General features: G+C 47.3%; 1 protein-coding gene across 3 annotated transcripts in view; it reads left to right on the plus strand.

Annotated features, from left to right (window-relative positions):
• PACS2 (phosphofurin acidic cluster sorting protein 2) overlaps positions 1–19,868 on the plus strand; it is a 1,334,790-nt gene that overhangs the window by 766,245 nt on the left and 548,677 nt on the right. For 2 of the 3 annotated variants that reach the window (XM_069638734.1, XM_069638735.1), the window contains exon 5: positions 13,747–13,909. In XM_069638734.1, coding sequence (XP_069494835.1) covers positions 13,747–13,909 — 163 coding nt within the window. Of the gene's footprint in view, positions 1–12,158; positions 12,319–13,746; positions 13,910–19,868 lie in introns of those variants that run through there. The other variant, XM_069638736.1, reaches the window with a different exon arrangement.

Below are 19,868 nucleotides of genomic sequence, written 5' to 3' on the forward strand. Positions count from 1 at the left end.
GTTGTGTCCTCCCACGTAGAAATGTAAGACTGCACTCCGATCGTGCACCCGCCCACACTGTGGGCCATCTAAACCAGGCACCGTGTGTCCAGACAGGCTGCGGGCCCTAACAGGTCCTCCAGCTCTCCGTGTGTGGCCCACATGTGTCTCACTCCTTATGCCTGCACTCTCTGCGTCGTGCACGCTAGGTAGTTGTGGCCGTTTGGGGTATTTGTCTCAGAGTATCAGTCTGTGCCTATAATACCCACAGAACCCCTCTTCGTTCAGGATCTGCTCCCAGTTTGTACCCATCCACTGGCCATGATACTCTCAGTGCCACCGTGGGGTAGGGCAGTTTTAGGAGCTCTTTGTTAAGGACCCAACTGACTAGTCTAGGTGAGGGGAGCAACAGCAGAGCACCAGCGGAGCACAGTTTTATGTGCTCTCCTCTCTGATCTCCTGGGAAACAAGTTTCAGTTGTTTGTCTGGCCTCCAGCTTCATTTCTCGCTTTACCGATCATATGCCGGGTCCGCTTTGCCACTGTTCAACGATCCTCAGCAGGCTTCTCCGCAGCCCCGGACGTGTAACTATCAATCAGAATGCTCCACGCTCCCCATCCCGCTATGGGATGCCAAGGTCGCTCCTCCGTTCAGGCCGCGGTGTCCTGCTGCCCGTTGCTCCCTTTCTACACGGTCCCAGCGCCAGTCGTCAGGCCATCCGTGTGTTCCGGTGCGCGGCGCACCCGAGGGCTTCCCTCCGTGGCCGCTGGGCTCCTCGCAGAATAAACGTGTCCCCAAAGCAGCAATGCTCGTTGGCGGGCGCTTCACAATACGGCACCGCAGGCCTTGGTTCCCGGAGGTCCGCCGTCGGGCTGGGATCTATTGCTCACCCCCTTCAGCCCTCAGATGCCTGGAGCGCTACTTGGTTCGGGCCACGAGGTCCAGCCGCTCTTGTCACACCACCAATGCGGTCCTAGCACCAGCCGCCCCTCTTCATCGCGCGGTCTCTGGCTTCTCATGTCACTGCAATTGCGGCCGTCCAGAGCACAATATGCTCATCCGTGTCGCGCCGGGGATATATCTTTTTTGCCCAGTCTACGCTGCAGCCGTTCATACCTCGGGTGCCGCTTCTACTTTACATGTTGTTCCTTTGTGTTGGAATGTCCGCCATTTTCCTTTGTTCGGGTCTTCGACTCGGGAACTTCACACGCTCCTTACTGATGTTTCTTTAGTCGCGTGGGCTCCAAACTTTCAGCATCTGTGCACTAAGTGTTCATAAGCTCGCACCTATATTTCCTCCTTCAAAGGGCTATTGCATCTGCACCTTTTATCCAGATGACTTCAGGATCGACGGGAGCTCCTCCAAGAGCACGTCTGCTCACATGGCCTTCTAGCCACGCCTCACCGTAAGACAAACTTGTTTACAATTGCATATTATCTATATGCTGTTTGCATTTCAAGAACTGCCAACACGTGTTTCGTCCTAGGGACTTTTTCAAGGCGTGGATGGGTAGGCCTGTATGCGCATAATTGAGCAACCTTAAAAATGTGGCCAATAGTTATTGTAAAGTTATACTAGGGTATTACTATACCTCTCGGCAACTGCCATATGATATGATATGATAGGTTATTTATAACGAACTTAATACCCAGAGGTTTCTAAGCGCGGACCAGGGGATCGAACCTGTGTTGCTCCGTGTCGTTTTGGTTCCAAGGCGAGCATGTTGCTGCTGAGCTATCCTCCCAAAACCATCCAACGCCATTGCAAACAAGGCTCCCAACCCAGTTCCCCATTTTCCTAATCACTGGGACTTGAGGAGCTCTGTCCCACTGGAACCTCAACACCAGGCTGCAGGAAGAACTTTTGTTAAACTAGAGATCAGCGCAGGGGTCCACTCTTCCTATAAGCTCCTACCATTTTCAGTACAGGTACTTACTAACCCTGAGTGCCTGTATTCCTCAATTAAATGAATCGATTCCTGATGAGAAGTGCCAGCCCTATGTCTTTCAAATAAAAGTAGTGCAGGTCCTCTGGGCTGGCAAGTACCTACCCATTTAAAGCACTGCGTAAAATAAAGCTCCTTACCCGTTTTCCTTGTGTACTTGGCATGGCCGCTTCACTGGCAACGAGGTAACCTACTCGCACTGCACATCTTGAAGAACCCAGTGTTGCTCATGGTGAGGCAGGGGACGTTGGACTCAGCCTTGGTCTGACTCTGCCCCTGTTTAATCTATATCTCAGTTGGTTGGCCATAATAGGGCTCCGTCATCTCGCTGGAATTGCAGACCGCTAGGCCCCAGCAGTTAAATGTGACATTGCGCAGCTGTTCAGCGCCGTCTGCAGGGCAATAAGAAACTCCTCTGGTGAATTTCAGCACCATCACTGGAGCTGCGCGGTTGCACAAAACTCTGTTGGTCTAAGTTATTGTGTGAACTGTTGGACTGCACTGCGGAACAGAACTGTGGAGTTCACATTGAGTGATACGGCTGGAGCTGCACCATGAGACAGGGCTGTTTTATTACCAACAAACAAGCAGCCAATGTCAATTTACACTTCCACTTCTGACCTTCCTCCGCAAGCCCCCGATTCCTTGGCACTTATGAATGTTGTGATAATCAAAAGGAAGCTCACTCCAGCACTGCAGCAATACTGAAGGTCTACGGCAGGGTTGTCCAACCCCAGGCCTCGAGGGCCAGAAAAATATTAGATTTTCAGGATACTCCTCATTAATATTCATGAGATATATTTGCATACAGTGATTATAAACTCAAGCCAATTTTTGCTCATGAATGTTGAGGGATATCCTGAAAAGCCATCAGAATTCTGTCGCTTGAGGCCTGGAGTTGAACAGCGCTGGTCTAAGGATATTCAGGCATTTGCCAGGCGATGGGGGCTGGGAGGGGGGGAGTACCTCCTTTAGACTGAGAAGGAGGCAGTGGTCGGCTTATAAGACACTGCCTTAACAAAGTTGGACAAGTGCTTTGGCAAAAAAGCCTAATGTGCTAAAGCGCTATGTTTTCTCACTTGCATGGAGAGCACTGTCGTCTCTTTTTGCATATGTTACAACATTGAGGATGCTGGTTGCATCTTGTTAGTTCACTGGGGTCGTCGAACAGTAGATCAGTGTCCAAGTCATGATGAGGACATGCAATGCAAAAATTAGGGAATACCTTTGGATCGACAAAGGTCCCACCCTTGACCAGGCTTGCGAGATGGCTAGGGCAATAGGAGTCCTATGCAAGTGTTCACCAATAAGGATTCTCACATGGTCGTGGAGGAGGTCCAAGCCATGACCCCAGCTAGGAGTGTGGCAGCACCTAAGGGTTTCCCCATGAGCGATGGCAATAAACCAGAAGGAGTCACAGACTGATGGGAGCAAAATTGCACTAAGGCTCACGAGGGCATGAACCCACCTCCTCTTGCCAAGGTGCTATGCAGCAAGTGTGGCTGGTTCAGCCACATTGCAGTCAACAAAAATGCCTGGCTAACAATGTCAAGTGCAGACTCTTTGGCAGTAAGGGTCATTTGGACACTGTGTAGGACACCCCCGGCAAGACCGGATAGTTCAGGTCCATTGTTAGGATGGTGATGACCCACTGAAAGACTTTGACAGTCTCTTGCTGCAAATCCAAGGGTCAAGGAGTGGTCGGTGGGACTGCTGCCTGCATCGTAAAAAATAGTGGCGTTATCATCTCATTACTCCCCTGTTGCGGAAACAGCATTGCTTCCAATACAGGCTAGAATCAATGTACAAGTTTTGACTATTCAGAAAACTCTGTATAGCGTGGCCCCAGTATGCATAAAACAGCTATTTGCCAGATGTAGCACACAGGCTGGTTACATCATCACTGTGCTTGTCAAGTACCTAGTTGTTGGAAAGCTAGGGCAAATGGCAGATCTGGCAATTTAATCAGAAGTAAAATGTGAAATAACTTACAACAGGACTTCATAGAGATTGTTTGTCTAAACTAATTTAGAAAGACTGAAAACTCACCTGTTTGACTCCTAAAGGTCATTGAATACACTTTCTGATGCTTGTCTCTTCCATTGAATTGCTGTATCTCCCATCATAGAACATCTTCCCGAGCATTGAGAAACTGATTGGTAGTAGTACTTCATAATCCTTTTTTTGAAATGGATAGAAATGGACGTCATGAGAGTAAACTGGGTAGACCTAGAGATGTTATTTGATTCCGGCTCCCCATACTCCATGATTTCACTAGAGCTGCACGAGTGCAGCTGTGGCAAAGCACCCCCACACCCCGGACATAAACCCCATTGCCCGATCACTCTGGTGGTTTTGAGTGGGACCAAATAGAGTATAATGAAAATACACGCAGACACATTCTTGGCAACACTTAATCAGTAAGGAAACTGAATAAGGAAAAAGACAAATCAAATGAGACATTGAATCTTGTAAAAATTGTGTTTCAATTAAAATATATAAGGGCCACTCAGCCAGAAGTAAGTTGTACGTGGCACTCAAGGGTGTGAGCATTTTGGGGTGAGTGGAGGAAGCTGCCTTTGACATTCAGCTGTGTTCTTGCAGGTAGTTGCCATCAAATTCATCTGCATGAGTTGTCACGTTCCCTGATCTTTTGGTGTTTTTTGGTCCTGATTTATGCACTTTCGGTTGTCATCTGTCCTCCGTTTCAATGCCATGTGCAAGAATTATGTGATATAGCGGGTGTACGTTTTTCCAGGATAAAGTTTTGGAGTGAGGTAAACACAGAGGGACAACATGAGTGCACACTGTGTTAAGGTTCTGCAAAGTGAAGGCTTGAGGATTCAGTTGTCAAAATATCAGCTCAAAGTACAGAGTGTGACATATCTAGTTCAATCGTGTCAACTTGTTTCTAAATATGTGTATGAGCACAACAAAAGTCACAATTTATGACAGGCAAATTGATGATCTCAAGGCGTCGACTTGGAGGGGCATTGTGGGTAGCCTGCACAAGGGGGTAGTGTTACATGCCCATTTGCAGTAAACAGACCCTCATAGTGGGAAAAATCACAGAACAGGTTATCATGCCGTGTTCTTTCTAGAGAGGGGCTCCTGCTACCTTTTTTGTAACTTGTAATACTCTGAAGACCAACCACTAGATGATGGACTCGGCATATGATTTGACTCTTAAACATATATGCAAGCTTTATAAAACCTACTACTCATGTAATAGTTATCATATGGTTGGCCTCTAACACGACAGCAAAAAGAATCCAGGTTAAGAGGCTTAATTTGCATCACCCCGGTCATTATTCTGCTAACGTATAAAGACAACTGTCTGTTATTTGCTAATAGCCTGGAGAAACCACAACACCCATGTCTATGGCATCCACTAATAAAATTGGCTTGTGCAAGCACGGAGATGTAGTCCTGTTTCAACATTTTATGTTTAGTGTTAGGAGAAGACTTCTAACTGCACCCACGGTTGGCTGCTGATAAACCATGCACATCCCCATATGCAGTCGGCGCAAATGCCTCCTTGGAGGCGATTAGTGTGCTTTACATATTCAATACCAGCTCAGATGTGGTATCTGCCACCCTGCTCAGGACCAAAGCACATTACAAAAAAAGGGGGAGAAAATTAAATATCTAAACAAACAGTATTGAAGCAAACCAAAAAAATACTAGTATCATAAATGCACTTGAACAAATGTGTTTTCAAAGCTTTTTAAAACGAAAGCACTGACGGGGCAAAGGAAGCAAAACTGGAATATAGTTCAGAGACCTTGTTGTAGCCCATGAGAAGGCTTGACCTGAAAATCTATACTGGCCAAATGTAGCGATTCCTAGCAACTGTTCACTTCTCATATACCTTTTCTCGCATTGCATCTGTAACTTTGCTGCCTGCTAGGGTGATTGGCCTCAACCAAAGTTTTTTTTTTTTTATTCAATTTTTATTGGATTTTCAGGACAACAGCAGATTTATTCAAAACACAACTTCTGGGCATAAGCCCATAACAAGAAAAACAATATGCCATTGTTCCTTGATACGTTCTCCCAACCTCCCCCCACCCACCTAACCCATTTTCTCGGGACTCTCAAAGCGCTTGTCCATGCTGAGCTAATTGGAGCAGCTCCGACCAGGTTCCAGGCCGTCAGTGATTAACCGACTCTTCCAGTTCTGAGTCAGTTTGTTCGATACCAAGGCGTGTTTTGGGCCGGGTCAAGTGCCCTTGGGGGCCTTCGGGCGGATCCTCCCTGTTAACAAACACCTCGTTGAATTGCAGCCAGTCAGTCTCTATCTGGGCACTTGAGCCGTGTATTGCTGCCGTAAGTCTTTCCATAAAGTAGATGTCCTTTGCCACTGCCACCGATTCTCTTCTCGTGGGAATGGCGGGCCTCTTCCAAGTTCTTGCCCTAGCAGCTCTGGCTGCGAGCAATAGCGAATGTGTGAGGTCTGGTAACTTTTCCCAGTGATCATCATTCTGCTGCAGACCAAATAGTATCAGAATCGGGTCTTGTGGGAATGTCCCCTCCCCTGCCTCCTTGAGCCAGCGAAGCGCCTCCGACCAGTAAGCCTGGACCTTCCTACATGACCACCGCATGTGCCAATAGTTGGCTCTTTCCCCACATCCATGCCAGCACAATGGAACTACATCTGGGAACATCCTAGACAGGTTGATCGGGTCATACTGCCACCTGTGAAGAAGTTTAATGGCGTGTGTCTTATATTGGCAGGAGATTGATGTTTTAAATGCTCTGCTGCAGAGTCGCCCCCAGAGACGGTCCCCGATTCCACAGCCCAGGTCCTTCTCCCTTTCTCCTGAGGCTTTTGGTAGTTCCCTACCGGGGGGGGCCAAGAGAGCAGCATAGAGAAGTGAGATGAACCCTTTCATTTCTACATGGGTGTCTAGGATTTTCTCTACTAGGGTAAGTTTTGTTTGAATGTGGGGCTTAAGTTTCTGTTGCATTAGGATTCTCTTAAGCCGTAAATAAAGGAGCGGGGAGAGCCTGCCGATTCCCAGTGCCTCCTCGAGCTCTTGAATACTTATAAAAGAATTCTTCCTCACCAGCTGGCCGACGCCACAGAGGCCTGCTTCAAACCAGGACTGGTAGTGTTCATGGCCTGGGATTTCTTCTAATACTGGCGTAGACCAAATGTGGCTCAGCGGGGAGGGCCACGTGGTTACCTTCTTCCCGTGTCCCTTCCCTTCCAATGCCTTCTACATTGTGCCTAGTATCGGGTGTTCCCTGATTCTTCTTGGAAGCTTTTTCATTGGGACCCTTAGCCATTCTCCCACCGTGACTGGACTCAGGAGGGAGTTCTCGAGGTAGACCATTGTTTGTCTGGGTCCTCTCTAAGGTGTGGGGCCAGATCCCTGAGTTGGGCTGCTCTGTGGTATATGCGCAGATCCGGGAGGGAGACCCCCCCCCCCCCCTCTTTCTTTGGGGAGGGTGAGGGTTTCATATCCTATTCCAGGTCTCTGGCCCTGCCATATGAATTTCATTATGCATTTTGGGCTTCTTTAAGGTGGGCTTCCGGAGCCTCCAACGGGAGCATCTGGAAAAGATATAGGACCCTGCGGAGGAGATTCATCTTTATGGCGTTTATTCTTCGCATCCACGAGATTTGCCCCTTACCCCATCCCTCCATATCACTGTATAATTTGTCAAACAGCGGGGGGTAGTTCGCCTGATTTAAGTCCTCGTGAGGTCTAACAATATTAATCGCCAGGTGTTGTATCTGTTGCGCTCACCTGGCTCCCACTGGGGCGTTGGTCGGATCCAGACGGCTGCGGTCTCCACCAACGTGATGCGTAGTGCAGAGATGACTGACTGGACTGGCCCTCCTAATCTTGTCTGCTTGACCCGTAGAAGTATTCTCCTGCAAGTGGAGAGATGGATTTAGCCACCCGTGGATTCAAGTGATGGCACCCCCCACAGTCCTCCCAACTAACCACCTCCGAAGTGCCCTCTCAGCAATCTCACCTTATATTCTTGAAAGATGAGCTCTCCATCCTGCATGGATTGCAGGCGCGCGTTGATGCCAGTTACTTCACTGGTTTGAAGGCATGGGAGAGTTCCGGAGAGTATTGACTCCGAGGTTCCTGGCAAGGTCCAGTAAGTATCAAGTTCATAGAGTTCAATATGTCCGATGTTTCACTCTTGTCCCACCTTCCTTGCTTGTCTTGCAGCTGAGATTGTGAGAATATGCTCTCGTGGCAGCTGGTGGCGCTCAGGTAAGAGTCTGTATTACCCGACGCTGTCCGGTAAATGTTGCACGTGTTTAACGTGTTGTTTTCTCTCTCTTTGCAGGTGCGGCACATGAAGATGTGGAGAGTTATAGAATAATGCCTCCGGTGGTAAATCAGGTAAGTCTATGGTGATAAGAGTTATATTTGTTGGTTTTCTCGGCTCACCTTGTTTTCTTTTGTCCCCCAGGTGCCGGAGTTCGGCGAAGAAATTATGGAGGCCGCTCCGAATGGAAAGATGCTGCGAGGACTGGTTGAGTATTGCGCGGCACTGCAGCTGGAGATGCGACGCGTACAGAAATGATGTTCTTTCCAGGCCCGGAGGCGAGATGGATCCGGAATCAGGTGAGGAATTCGAAAATAGTTTGTTTTCTAACCTTGTCCTTTTCTTTCCTCTTTGTTTTAGGAGCTCCAGATTCGAGGCGGGCGTGGCAGAAGACTGGATGCAGACTGCAGGCATGATGAGCGTTACGCTGCTGGATGCAGAAAAACGTGAAGTGTGTGCTGTTGTTCGGGCATGGTTTAAATAGCCTCCAAAGTAGTTCCAGGTAAGAAGTTCCCTAGAACCACGGCCGAGTAAAAAATAGTCCCTGTAATAAAATAGTCCCATCCAGGCCTCACGTTGGCTTAGACTCACTAGCAGCATGGTCTGCATCAGGTAAGTAAAGTCTATGAGCCTGGCGCCTATGGCGCCAGGACTGATTTCTATGATGAGCCTGGCGCCTAAGGCGCCAGGACTGAACCCAAACAGCCCCCAGCCAGGGCTGTTGGGGTTTTAATAAGTATCTGGATGCCTGCTCCCGGAGCTGATGGGCTTCATCCTGATGCCTGGGGGTAGGCATCATGACAGCATCCCTTCAGTGCAGATTTGGAGTCCCAGGGGAGCCAGCTCGCCCAAATTCCTTTCTGTGTCTTGTGCGAATGGGAAGATCATTGACTTGCCTATATTTACCCTAAAATCTGAGAAGTGACCGAAACGTTCTATAACCTGTAGGGCGACTGGGACTGATTTTGTGGGTTCCTTCAGATGTAACAGGATATCGTCTGCGTAAAGGCCCAGTTTAAAGGTCCGGCCCTCCACATCTATACACCGAACCATCGGGGAACCTCTGAGATATTCTGCGAGTATTTCCATGGTCAAACTCATTTTCAGCCCAAATCATAATTTACTAGAATTTAAAACTTTGGTTGGAGACCGCCAGGAGCCGCGGAGCATGTCGAACGCGTAGCTCTCGCGCTCCTCCAGCACCGCAGGACCTAGTGTGCTAACCAAATCCCCGGCCGGGATTATTGTGTTGCGCAGGAGAGGACCCGGACCCCGTGGGGGCTGCCGAGCTGTTCGAGGGCCCCCAGAGACCAAACAAGGATCAGCCCGGATCGACGATCCAGAAGAGCACTGCCAGGAGAATGTTCGCGGCGGGGCTCCCTGCGAAGCAGAGCGCGGGGAGACGGACCACCCCACGGATCCACCGGCCCCTGAGAGGACCGCGGCGGGGCCCGAACTGCCAGGACCCCCCCCCCCCCACATCTGCAGAACAGGACTTTGGACCTGGGGTTGAGAGCCCCCCCCACCAGTGCCCAGACTTTCGTGTTGATGGCGCTGAGGTGCTGAGTTTGTCCAAGATGAGCAATGCTTGGTCTTGAACACGGACAACCTGGGATCCATGGACTGTAAAGTGACCACCTGGCGTCTGCCTGTACACATCTAAACACCTATTTTAATAAATAAGACATGATGACATAGCTTTGTTTAGAGGAAATATGGTGTATTTGTGAGGAAATGAGCTGTAGTTATAGCTAGTGAGCGCTCGTGCGCCACCATCTGGCCAAGTTATTCCTGTGAGAGAGATGGGACTCTGACCTACAGTATGTGATGAACTTGCAGGAAGGAGCCTGCCCCAGTAGCATGGCAAGAAGCAGTGATTGGTCAATGAGTCTTATGAGATTGCGGAAGTGCTTTCAAGAGAGGTTCTGGAGCATTCTTAGTTGGAAGGCATTGCTGGGGGGAATTCGGCCACACACCCCCTTGCAAGCACTACTTAAGCGGGCAGGGTCTATTTGTCAGCACCCATAGGGTGTCTTTCCACGAGGTGGGCACTTGGAAAATGTGTTTCCTTTCAACTTTATACGGATGAAGAGTCACTTTGCTCTGAGGGATTGGTAACCGTAGTGTGTGGAGCCAGAGTATCTCGACCCAAAGGGTGAGCGCTCTTGAATGGGAGGGGACGCTCAACCAGATTCTCTGTTGGAGAGGGACACTGGGCTGAAATGCTTAAACTCCAGAGAAGTTGCTTGGGGGCAGAATAAAAGCGGGGGTGAGTGTCAACACGATAAGCAGGGTCCTTGGGCAGTGCAAACATCCTATATTGTCAGCTAGATTTTTGTGATTAAGGCCTCTATCTTAAGCTGCCCCTCATCCACCTCAATCACACCTACAGATCAAATGGTCGTCCTCATGTCATCAGTGCTAACATATTTACAGGATACCACACAGGTCTGCACTGTCACCCATTGCTTGAAATGTACACACTTATCTACTTGGTCCGATGTCCTGCAGCTATGAGAATGTCTAGTGAATGTACATAAATTACTTGGCTGCACCTTAGGGGTAACCAGCACATTCCAAAAATGCTGCCTACGAATTTGCAGCTGGACGAATGGAAATTAACCATCTGCCTCAATGCTACAAAAACCAAAGTTCTGCTCATGTGCTTTGTGTACCCCACTATCATTATGCTGGTCTCCTGTTTACCACCCCTCCTTTCTCCCTCCATCCGATTCGCCCCTTCACCCCCAAGACCTTCATCACAGTTCTGTCTTCATATTCAAAATCAGTTTGTCAGCATCATTGCCTCATACAGTCAATGCTCCTGCTATTACCACATACGTTCGTATTTTCCATATTATTGAAATAGTGAGGCGCAAACTAAACTGCTACAATAGTATCTGCATGGTATTGTCAGCCAAACTGTGAAACCACTTGCAGAGGCCCCATAATTGTACCTCAAGTTAGGACTCCTGTGAACAGATCACATCTCAGATGATGGTGATTACATGTGCTACTTGTGAAGATATTGACATCAAGACAGTCACTCAAAGCTATTAACCCCATTACCCCATGTGGCCACATCAGAAAGCTTTCGTAATACCAGAAGTTTTAGTACTAGTCATCAAAGATCAGTATTTTGGGTGAAGATCACTACTTTTTAACGACCCTGGTACTGGACGTTTTAAAAAAACCATGTATATGAACAGTAAAAGCTCAGGAACAGCGCATTGAGCCCGCAGTCGGGAAGACCTCCATTGCCAATATTACACACGTCTAAAATGTGTGTTTGTCATTGAGTATACATCGGGAGTCCTCTATAAATCTGTTCAGTGGTAAACTGTTAAGACTGATGTCACCTATATGGATGTGATATTTTCCATCCAAATAGGTGACATTGTGGACATAGAAAAATGTTGCAGGATGAACCTAACTTTTTCCAAGCATCACAGAAAGACTAATCGTGGTTAGCTTAAAAAAACAGGTCTACGCATAGCTAATGGCCAAATACCTGAAATGTCACCTCAATCACCCTCCTAAATCCCCATTCCCTTACGTGTGCTGAAGCAGTCTTCCGGTGTAATATGAAATTCCCAAAAGAAACAGACTTCAGAAAGGGTGTAATACCTTGGGCGCTTGAGACTACAATACATGGACATGAGTAAAGTAGAGCCGCCTTCTTTTGAGCTGTTTGGGAGATGATTTGGCTAGTCTGACCTCACCAGCTGTCAAAAAGGATTACAGTTCTTCTTTAGTAGTGATGAGGCCCACATCCAGAAACCAGAGGCTGGGTTGGCTCGTAGCTTTTGCAGAGTGTCATCTCATGACTGACCTGTGTGAGGCATTAGTTGGAGCTCGTTTGTGTCTCACCCTATGGCCTGTATGATGTGGATTGGAGCATTGTGACTGCATCTCACATCCTGTGTGATTTGGAGCATTGTGACCAACTACTGCCTTGTCAACTGAGGTTGGGATCTGTATGTATGGCTCTCACGCCACCAACTTTTTGATAGGGGGGTGGGGGTGGGGATAAGAGCTGCATATTTGAGAGTTCCTGTTTGGAGATGAATGTTTTTCTCATGGAAGGTGCTGGGTGGTAAGAGTTCTATGTTTGCTATCCCTCTGGTTTGATCGGCTATGAAGATTGTAATACATTTGTGCCAGAGTTGTGTACGTGCTTAACCATCGCCTGCTGAGACGGGGACCACTGTTTATATTGGTACTGGGTTATGGTTGTACCCAATTGTAAATGTGTTTATCTTAACCAGAGTGAACCTTGGATTTTGATTTGATATCCTTGCTGCTGTTGACCCCCATTAAGGAGCAAGAAATTGCAATCCTGTTTTTTCATTGAGAATATTGGGAAAAGTCAAAGTACAACCGCAACACACAAATGGACCGCTGGTATGAGATCCCAAAGAACTTTGGTAATTCATTTTTTACACCATTTGCAGAGGGGATAGGGTAATGCACTCCTGAGAAGTGAAGACATTTCAGGAAACTAAACATACCAGCAATGCCTAATCCTTTGAGGTAATGTTATCAGGAGGTAGATGGGGAATAGAAGGCTGCCTAGCAATGAAGCCACCTTGCCAATGGAGTACAGCTGCACAAACATTAACTCCCTGTGTTTCTTTGCTATCTTACTGTGATAGGCAGGCAAATCTTAATCCACACATGGCAGGATGTAAGCACCACTAAGGGTGTGATGTGTAGAAGTCGCCAAATGGTAATCCATTCTCTCAATATTCTGCCCTGCGCTCCTGAAGTGGAATCTAACTCGAGGAAAGGGAACAGTGCTATCAGACACTAATGCCAAGAAGAAGTGCTCATGACTGAAGACATACCATCAGATACCCTGTTCGAGTCTGGCAGTCTACCCTATAAAAGTTGAATTGCCCGTTAAAATGGAAAAGAGGGCAAGATACATAAATTAAGTACAGCGGTTCCCTTGTGAAATTTATTTGGATCCCCTTTATCTGAAAGCTACATTTATTATATATTTTTTATAATATATGTTTAGAATAATATAAAAAGATTCCTGATTATATAAGTTAACAAGATCTTCATCCAGTGGGTTTGTGAATATTAGGATTTAAACCAAATAACTTGGATAAACTTCAAAGTTTTCTCTTAGTGAGGTGTTTTTGGGTTAACTTTAAATTACCTGTGTGCCTGGGATTCTAAAGAAATTCTCAAACATGACCTAAGATTTCTTGCGGTTAACAATTTTTTCTATTGCGAAAATGCTACTTAGTGCAAACAAACTTGCCAGAAACTGGTCTATTGCATGTTGAGATGGACAGATCGCAGTAGTGCTTCTGTGGATCCAGCTTGTTCCCCTCAACAGGATCCTGTTAATTTTGTTAGATACCCTTGTCTTCATTTCAAGTGGGTTGAGTAATCTGAAGGAACAGGCTGCCACTGTGGTTTATCATGTGCCATGGAAGTGCTATCAAGTGGAAGACCATGCTTTAATTTTACTGTATTTAAACTTGCACTCTGTCTTTTCCATCAAACGCAGGTCATGCAGCATCCAACGGAAGGTAGTCAAGTCCTGAGTCTGTTCAGTAACATGAAGGAAGTCACGGTCAAGGTTGCAGAAATCTGGATCTTCTCATTATCCAGCCAGCCGATTGACCATGATGACAGCAGCATGCAGCCCATTCAAAAGATCAAATCCACAGGTGATGTTCTTTCCTTGAATAATGTGCTTGGAATCCCAGGGAGCGTTCACCATGGGTAGCCAGGCTGTGAGAGTCCTAGCGCTAACTGGTCAGACTACTCCTGCAACAGAGTTGGGTTTAGTGCTGTAGAGCTTAGGGATGGTGGTCTACACTCCTCTGACTAGCCCTGTATATATGGGAAGCAGCAAGCCAATTCTGCATGTATAATATCAAATGGAATTCTCTAATTGGGGTGGGAGGGCGAGGGGGGAAGGGAATTCACCACTTCAAAGTTATGGGGACGAACCCATCCTATTAAAGTAGTAATTTGTCCCCATTGGGGAATTCTCAAATGTAAAGCTTGAAATTATGACATAAGTGTCAGCAGTTATTGCAGTGCTCTTGCTGTACGGAGTGACGTTTGGGTCTTCGTTTGTTTCTTTTGGAGGAGCCCAGTGATCAACCATGTGACCTTAAGGACCCGGAAGCTCATCTAGAAAGAGCAATGCCATGCACAAAACGCACGCAAAATGACACGCTAAGTGTCGGCAGTTGCGATTGGCTTTTCGTTGTTTGCTTTTTAGGAGGAGCAAAGTGATCAACCATGTGTCCTTGAGGGCCCGGAAGCTTATCTAGAAAGAGCGCTGCTGGGCACTTAGAGCGCAAAAGTGACACGCTACGTGTCAGCAGTTGGCACAGGAGCCGATGGGGTGACTTTCTCTTGTCAAAGTTTGGTGAGTTGTGTCAACAGTGTAAATTTGTCTCCCCCTCGCCTTTCCATGAATACACTGATTTTTCAATCTTTCTGATTCTTTTTAGTGTATGAGCGAGCTATGTCCACTCACACAAGTGCCTCTCCACTTGTGCCATAAGTCTTTGAATTGATAAGTAAAACTATAGACATGCTAATTCTGAATCTTTCGTAAGATGGCTAGCCTTCCAGTAAATGATTCCATTTCAATACTGGAGGACATTTTTCCAGTGAGGTTTCGGACAAACCTCCACCTCATGGAGCTTCCCCTGTGACTGATGACACTGAAGCTGACCAACTGAATACTTAAGATGACCTCAGTTTCCCCTTGTATTGAGAATCTAAGCAATTGGATTTGGCTCCAATGTTAGCTGGCACACCTGAATCGATCGCAAATGTTGAGGGCACTTTTTGAACTTCACACTTTGAAACCTTTATTGAGAACATGCATGAGTTTGGAAGTGGAGCACCTTGAACAAGTAAATCTTGACATTAATGCCTATGAGCAACAAGACAATATTGCTAGAGTGAGGTTTCGCACCTGTAATGAACTTTATAAGTCTACAATTCCTTGAAGTTCTATTTCATTCTTCATGATTATATCAGACTATCAGCCATAGAACCAATCACCTTGAAATAGTCTCCTTCCTCATTGTGGGCCTTCACTTTAGTCCTTGAATCACTTGTCCCACTTTACTGATATATTAGTTTGGCTCTTAAGGTACAATCAGAACTAATGCAGATCTACTCACAGGTGGAATCTAATAAATCTTACGTCGGCGTGACCACTAACAATTCTGGGAAAGGTCAAGACTTAGAAGAGATTTTACTCCCGGTGGCTAAGGTTGATGTACACAGGAGTTTGCTTAAGGAATTTAATGAGCAAAATAAAATTGATTTAATCAGTGTGTGTTATACAGTCCACTCGTTCTGAGAATAAGGCAGATGTATTGAGGAATGTGAAGGCACATCTCTGATTTGTAATACAAGAGACTTTTCAGTTCCAAAATGCACCTGTGCACATTACGTATACTGTCATTAACATAGAACAACGTTGCTCGATTGGTTAAAGTGTGGTGATGGATCCCCTAAACATTGTCAGAAAATGTAGTCTTCTTAGAAAGTCATCAAGGTAAGAATGGGAAACAGCCCTTGAAAAGGAGAGGTAATCACTATAAAAGATTACAAAATACCAACACCCACAAAGTTAACTTAGTGGAAAATAAAAGATGGACTTTTGATACCCATGATTCTTGTAAGGCTATTGCTGCAACTAAGACAAAAAGGGTAAAAGGAAAGAAAACTGTTATCCAGGATTTAAGAACTTTTCTAAATACCTCTACTTCTTTAAAGTGGTCACTCAAGTGCTCTCGGCAAGCCTTTGGAACTTTGTGTTCTCCTTGCAAGCAAACATTTGATTGAACAGATACATAATCATGCCAACCAGGACGATCCACCTGTTGCTTCTTGTTGGTGCAGGAGGGTAGTGCTGCCCCACGACTTATAGTTCGGTGTCATCAGTGGACTCAGAAGGGTAGTTTGCTCAAATAGGGACAAGAGAACCATAATTCGATCACCAGGAATTCTTTATTACATTAAGCTCAAAACAACAGCCATGGGAGCAGCGTACCGTGTTAGAATTTGTATGTATTTTTAAAACCAGAACTTCGCAACCCTTAAATCATGATTGTCTTATGCAATATTTTGCTGAGATTGCAAAGCTTGGTTATCATATCACAACATCTAAAGCTGGATTGACATCATGGGTTGAATTAATTGGATACTCTACCATCATTCTAGCGGGTGATTTCAAAGTAACATGTGGTGACTTAGTTAAAGAATTTGACTTGTGGTTGACTTACTCAGGTGTAGACATTCCTAGGGTCTCCTTTGCAAATCATCATATGGATAAGGATGGCTCTGTTTGGATAGAGGCCTCATTTTGTTAAACAGCAAAGTTTAAGGACACCCTGGGAAGACGTAGCTGTTCAAATGAATCTGACATTTTCATTGGTTATATTTTTGTGTCCCCTGAACTGGGTTCTATGGTGAGTAGTCTCAATATAGAATTATCTGGGGGTAGGGATGCCTTTTTGAGACTGGAATTTAACAGCTTGAGTGTTGAATCTCGACTGTCTTCCAATCTAGACACTAGACATAAATAATGATTTAAACAGATTAACTTGGGATTCGTTACAGCATAGATAAAAAGATGCATTAAAAAGCATCAAATCCCTAGATTCAACCGTATGTAAAAGTACATATGGGTGGATCCCAATCAATTTACCAACCATACGATTAACCACAAATGAAGTAACATAAGTTTTAAAATTGTTCCACAAGGGGAAATCATCCTGAGTAGACAAATGGACAAGGCTATTCAGGACTGTAAAAAGACATGCATATAACTGTTAGACAATTAGAGGCCCTGAAGGCTAGGTCTTGGGGTCAGTATGTTTATCAAACAGGAAAGAACAAATTAAGGTACAAATTATGGATTCAATTACATAAGTAAAAGATAATTGATAAGAAAGGGATATTGGTGTTACATTGTTAAATCAGAAAATATGTGAAAGCATGTTGGTTACTTGTTGGAGAGGATACTATTAAAAAAAGTTTACAACTAAACCCTGTTGCTGAAGAAATGTGGTGTAATCCTATTGTGAGGAAATGTATATCCCCAGAATCTTAAAACAAATGGTTTAACATTAATAGAGTATCTAACTGGTTAGGTAATGTAACTGAATCCAACCTTTTAACTATAATTAAATGATGGGAACAGTCTAGGGGCCCTAAGGCCGATGCTTTGGTTAACTTCATGCTTAAAGCTCAGCATGATTTATGATCTAGCATATTTCGAGGGGATTGGGTCCTCCGACGTATTCCATATCTATGACAGTAATCACCACAGCTGTGCTGCTTCGGAAAATCTTCTGCTCCTGCGTCGATGACGTCGATACGCCACCCTCGAGGACCTCCTCCGACGGCCAACGTCACTAGATGTTATAAGTAGGACGCACGGCGCCCGTAGCCTCAGTTCCTTTTTCCGCGAACATGTTCGCTTCGGAGATCTCGGCGCGCCTCGACTCTTTGGAGTTTCTGTTCTTTCTCGGTTCTTCGAACCTGTTCTTATTGTGAAAAGTAAATCCTACCTCGTCTTCCATCCCGCTTCCGGGCTTCAAGCAGTGCGTGGACTGTGGGTCCAAGATGTCGGTGACGGACTCGCACAACGCCTGCCTCTGGTGCCTCGGGGAGGCCCATGACACGGATGATTGCGTCGACTGCCAGTCGCGTATGTCCAAAGCCTTGCGGCAGCACAGGAAGAAGCTGTCGGTAGGTAAGGTGTCCAAACCACGGAAGTCAAGGTCTGCGGGGCTTCCGACGGACGATTCGAGGGGCGACTCTCCGCGTTGTCATCGGAAGTCCAGTGGGTCTCGTTCCCGGATTCGGTCCCGCCACTCCTCTGCCTCTTCGAGGCACTCCCAGAAGCGCCGTCATCGGTCGCCTTCCCCGTCCTCATCCGAGGACTCCACCCGTCGGCGGGTCGCTTATCCCACCAAGCTTGCGACGCCAGAGGAATGGGCTTCCTTCGGGAAGAAAATGTTAGCGATTCTCGAATCGCAGGGCACTGGTCTGTCCGCGCCTCAGAGTGGGGTCGGTCGTGATCGGTCGAGAGACACCGCTCGCATGCCTTCGGGCTCGGGTGGTCGGCAGGATTTGCGGTAGAGGTCCCGCTCGGACAAGGGGAATCGTTCTCGTCATGCCTGTTCCAGGTCCTGGTCCTCGACGCGCTTGATACCGTGTGCAACTGTGGTGTCTTTGAGGAAGACGTTGATGCCGGTGGCGCCGAGGTTGTCGACGGACTCTTTCGAGGCCCCGCCTCCGAAGAAGTCGTCGACGCCATCGGCGCCCAGGCTGTCGAGGGACACGCTCGGGGCTCCGGCCTCGAGGCCTGTGTCACCGCTGTCGATGCTGTCGGCACTGCATTCGACGCCAGTTCTCTCGACGCCTTTCGAGGCTGTTTCGATGGGGGTACCCAGGGTCTCGGTGAAACCCCCTAGAAAGGCTCTGGCCAAGGTCAAGCATGGCTTTGTTCCACATTCTGTGCCTTCATACCGCCATCTTGAGTTTATTTCAGAGGTGGATGAGGGCTCTGATGATGGCATGGTTCCTGATACGGTGCCAGACGCGATTCTCTCGGGCCATAGCCAAATTGAGGACCTGCGTCAGTCCCTGCACGACGCCAGTGGGTTGGACACCTCTCCGGAGGTGGAGTTTTGTAGGCCTGAGCCTGGCACTCATGCCGACTCCTCGTACCGGTGCCTTACGTCTAGAGTCACCGAGTACTTGGGGTGGTCTGCTCCCCCAGGGGATTTTCTTCAGGATGACCTTACGGATAACCAAGGTGCACCAACTGACCTGGTACTGCCGTTCCATATGGCTCTACAGAGGAGGGTGGCGGCGGCTTGGACTGCTCCAGAGAGTCTCCCGGCAGTGGGCAAGTCTTTGCTGCGAAAATACCGCCCAGCCAGTAGCGACCCCTGCTACTTGAACAAGCACTCCACTCTGGAGAGTTTGGTGGTGCAGGGGGCTACGGCCCCGGCAAAGCAGGCGTCGTATCCTACCATCCCTCCTGATAGGGACGACAAGCGTTTTGACGGCTGGGCGAAGAAAGTGTTTTCTTCAGGGGGGTATGGCGCTTCAGGCGGTCAACTCCGTATGTGCCTTGTCACGTTTTGCGCACACTCTGTGGAACTGTTTACTTAGCGGCTGAACATATTACCGAAGGGGACGAACGGGATGGTTTCCTTGCCATGGTTCAGGATGGCAAGGATGCCATGTGTGAGGCCGTTAAGTCGGGTTTTGACATGGCAGATTGCGTCAGCCGGTCCATGGCGGCGAGCACCGTAATACGCAGGTTTGCGTGGTTGCGGAAGTCGGGGTTTGCTCCTAATGTGCAGGCCCGGCTCCTCAACATGCCCTTTGACTGGGAACATCTTTTTGCCAGCAAGACTGACGAGAGCATTGAGAGGTTGCAGACCTCCAAAGCTGCAGCAAAGTCGTTGCGCGCTGCAGTTCGCCAACCTCCGCCTTTTCGTCCTAGGGGACAGCAATGGAGGGGAGGTTCCTTTCGTTATTACTCATCCTTTAGTAAAGCGAGAGGAGCTGCCAGTCAAAGGGGCCACCGTAGGAGTGCCAGAGGTGGAAAACAAGGTACTCGAGGTGCCA

The sequence above is a fragment of the Ambystoma mexicanum genome, chromosome 14 (genome assembly GCF_040938575.1).
Source record: "Ambystoma mexicanum isolate Mex_15411 chromosome 14, UKY_AmexF1_1, whole genome shotgun sequence".
NCBI lineage: Eukaryota > Metazoa > Chordata > Amphibia > Caudata > Ambystomatidae > Ambystoma > Ambystoma mexicanum.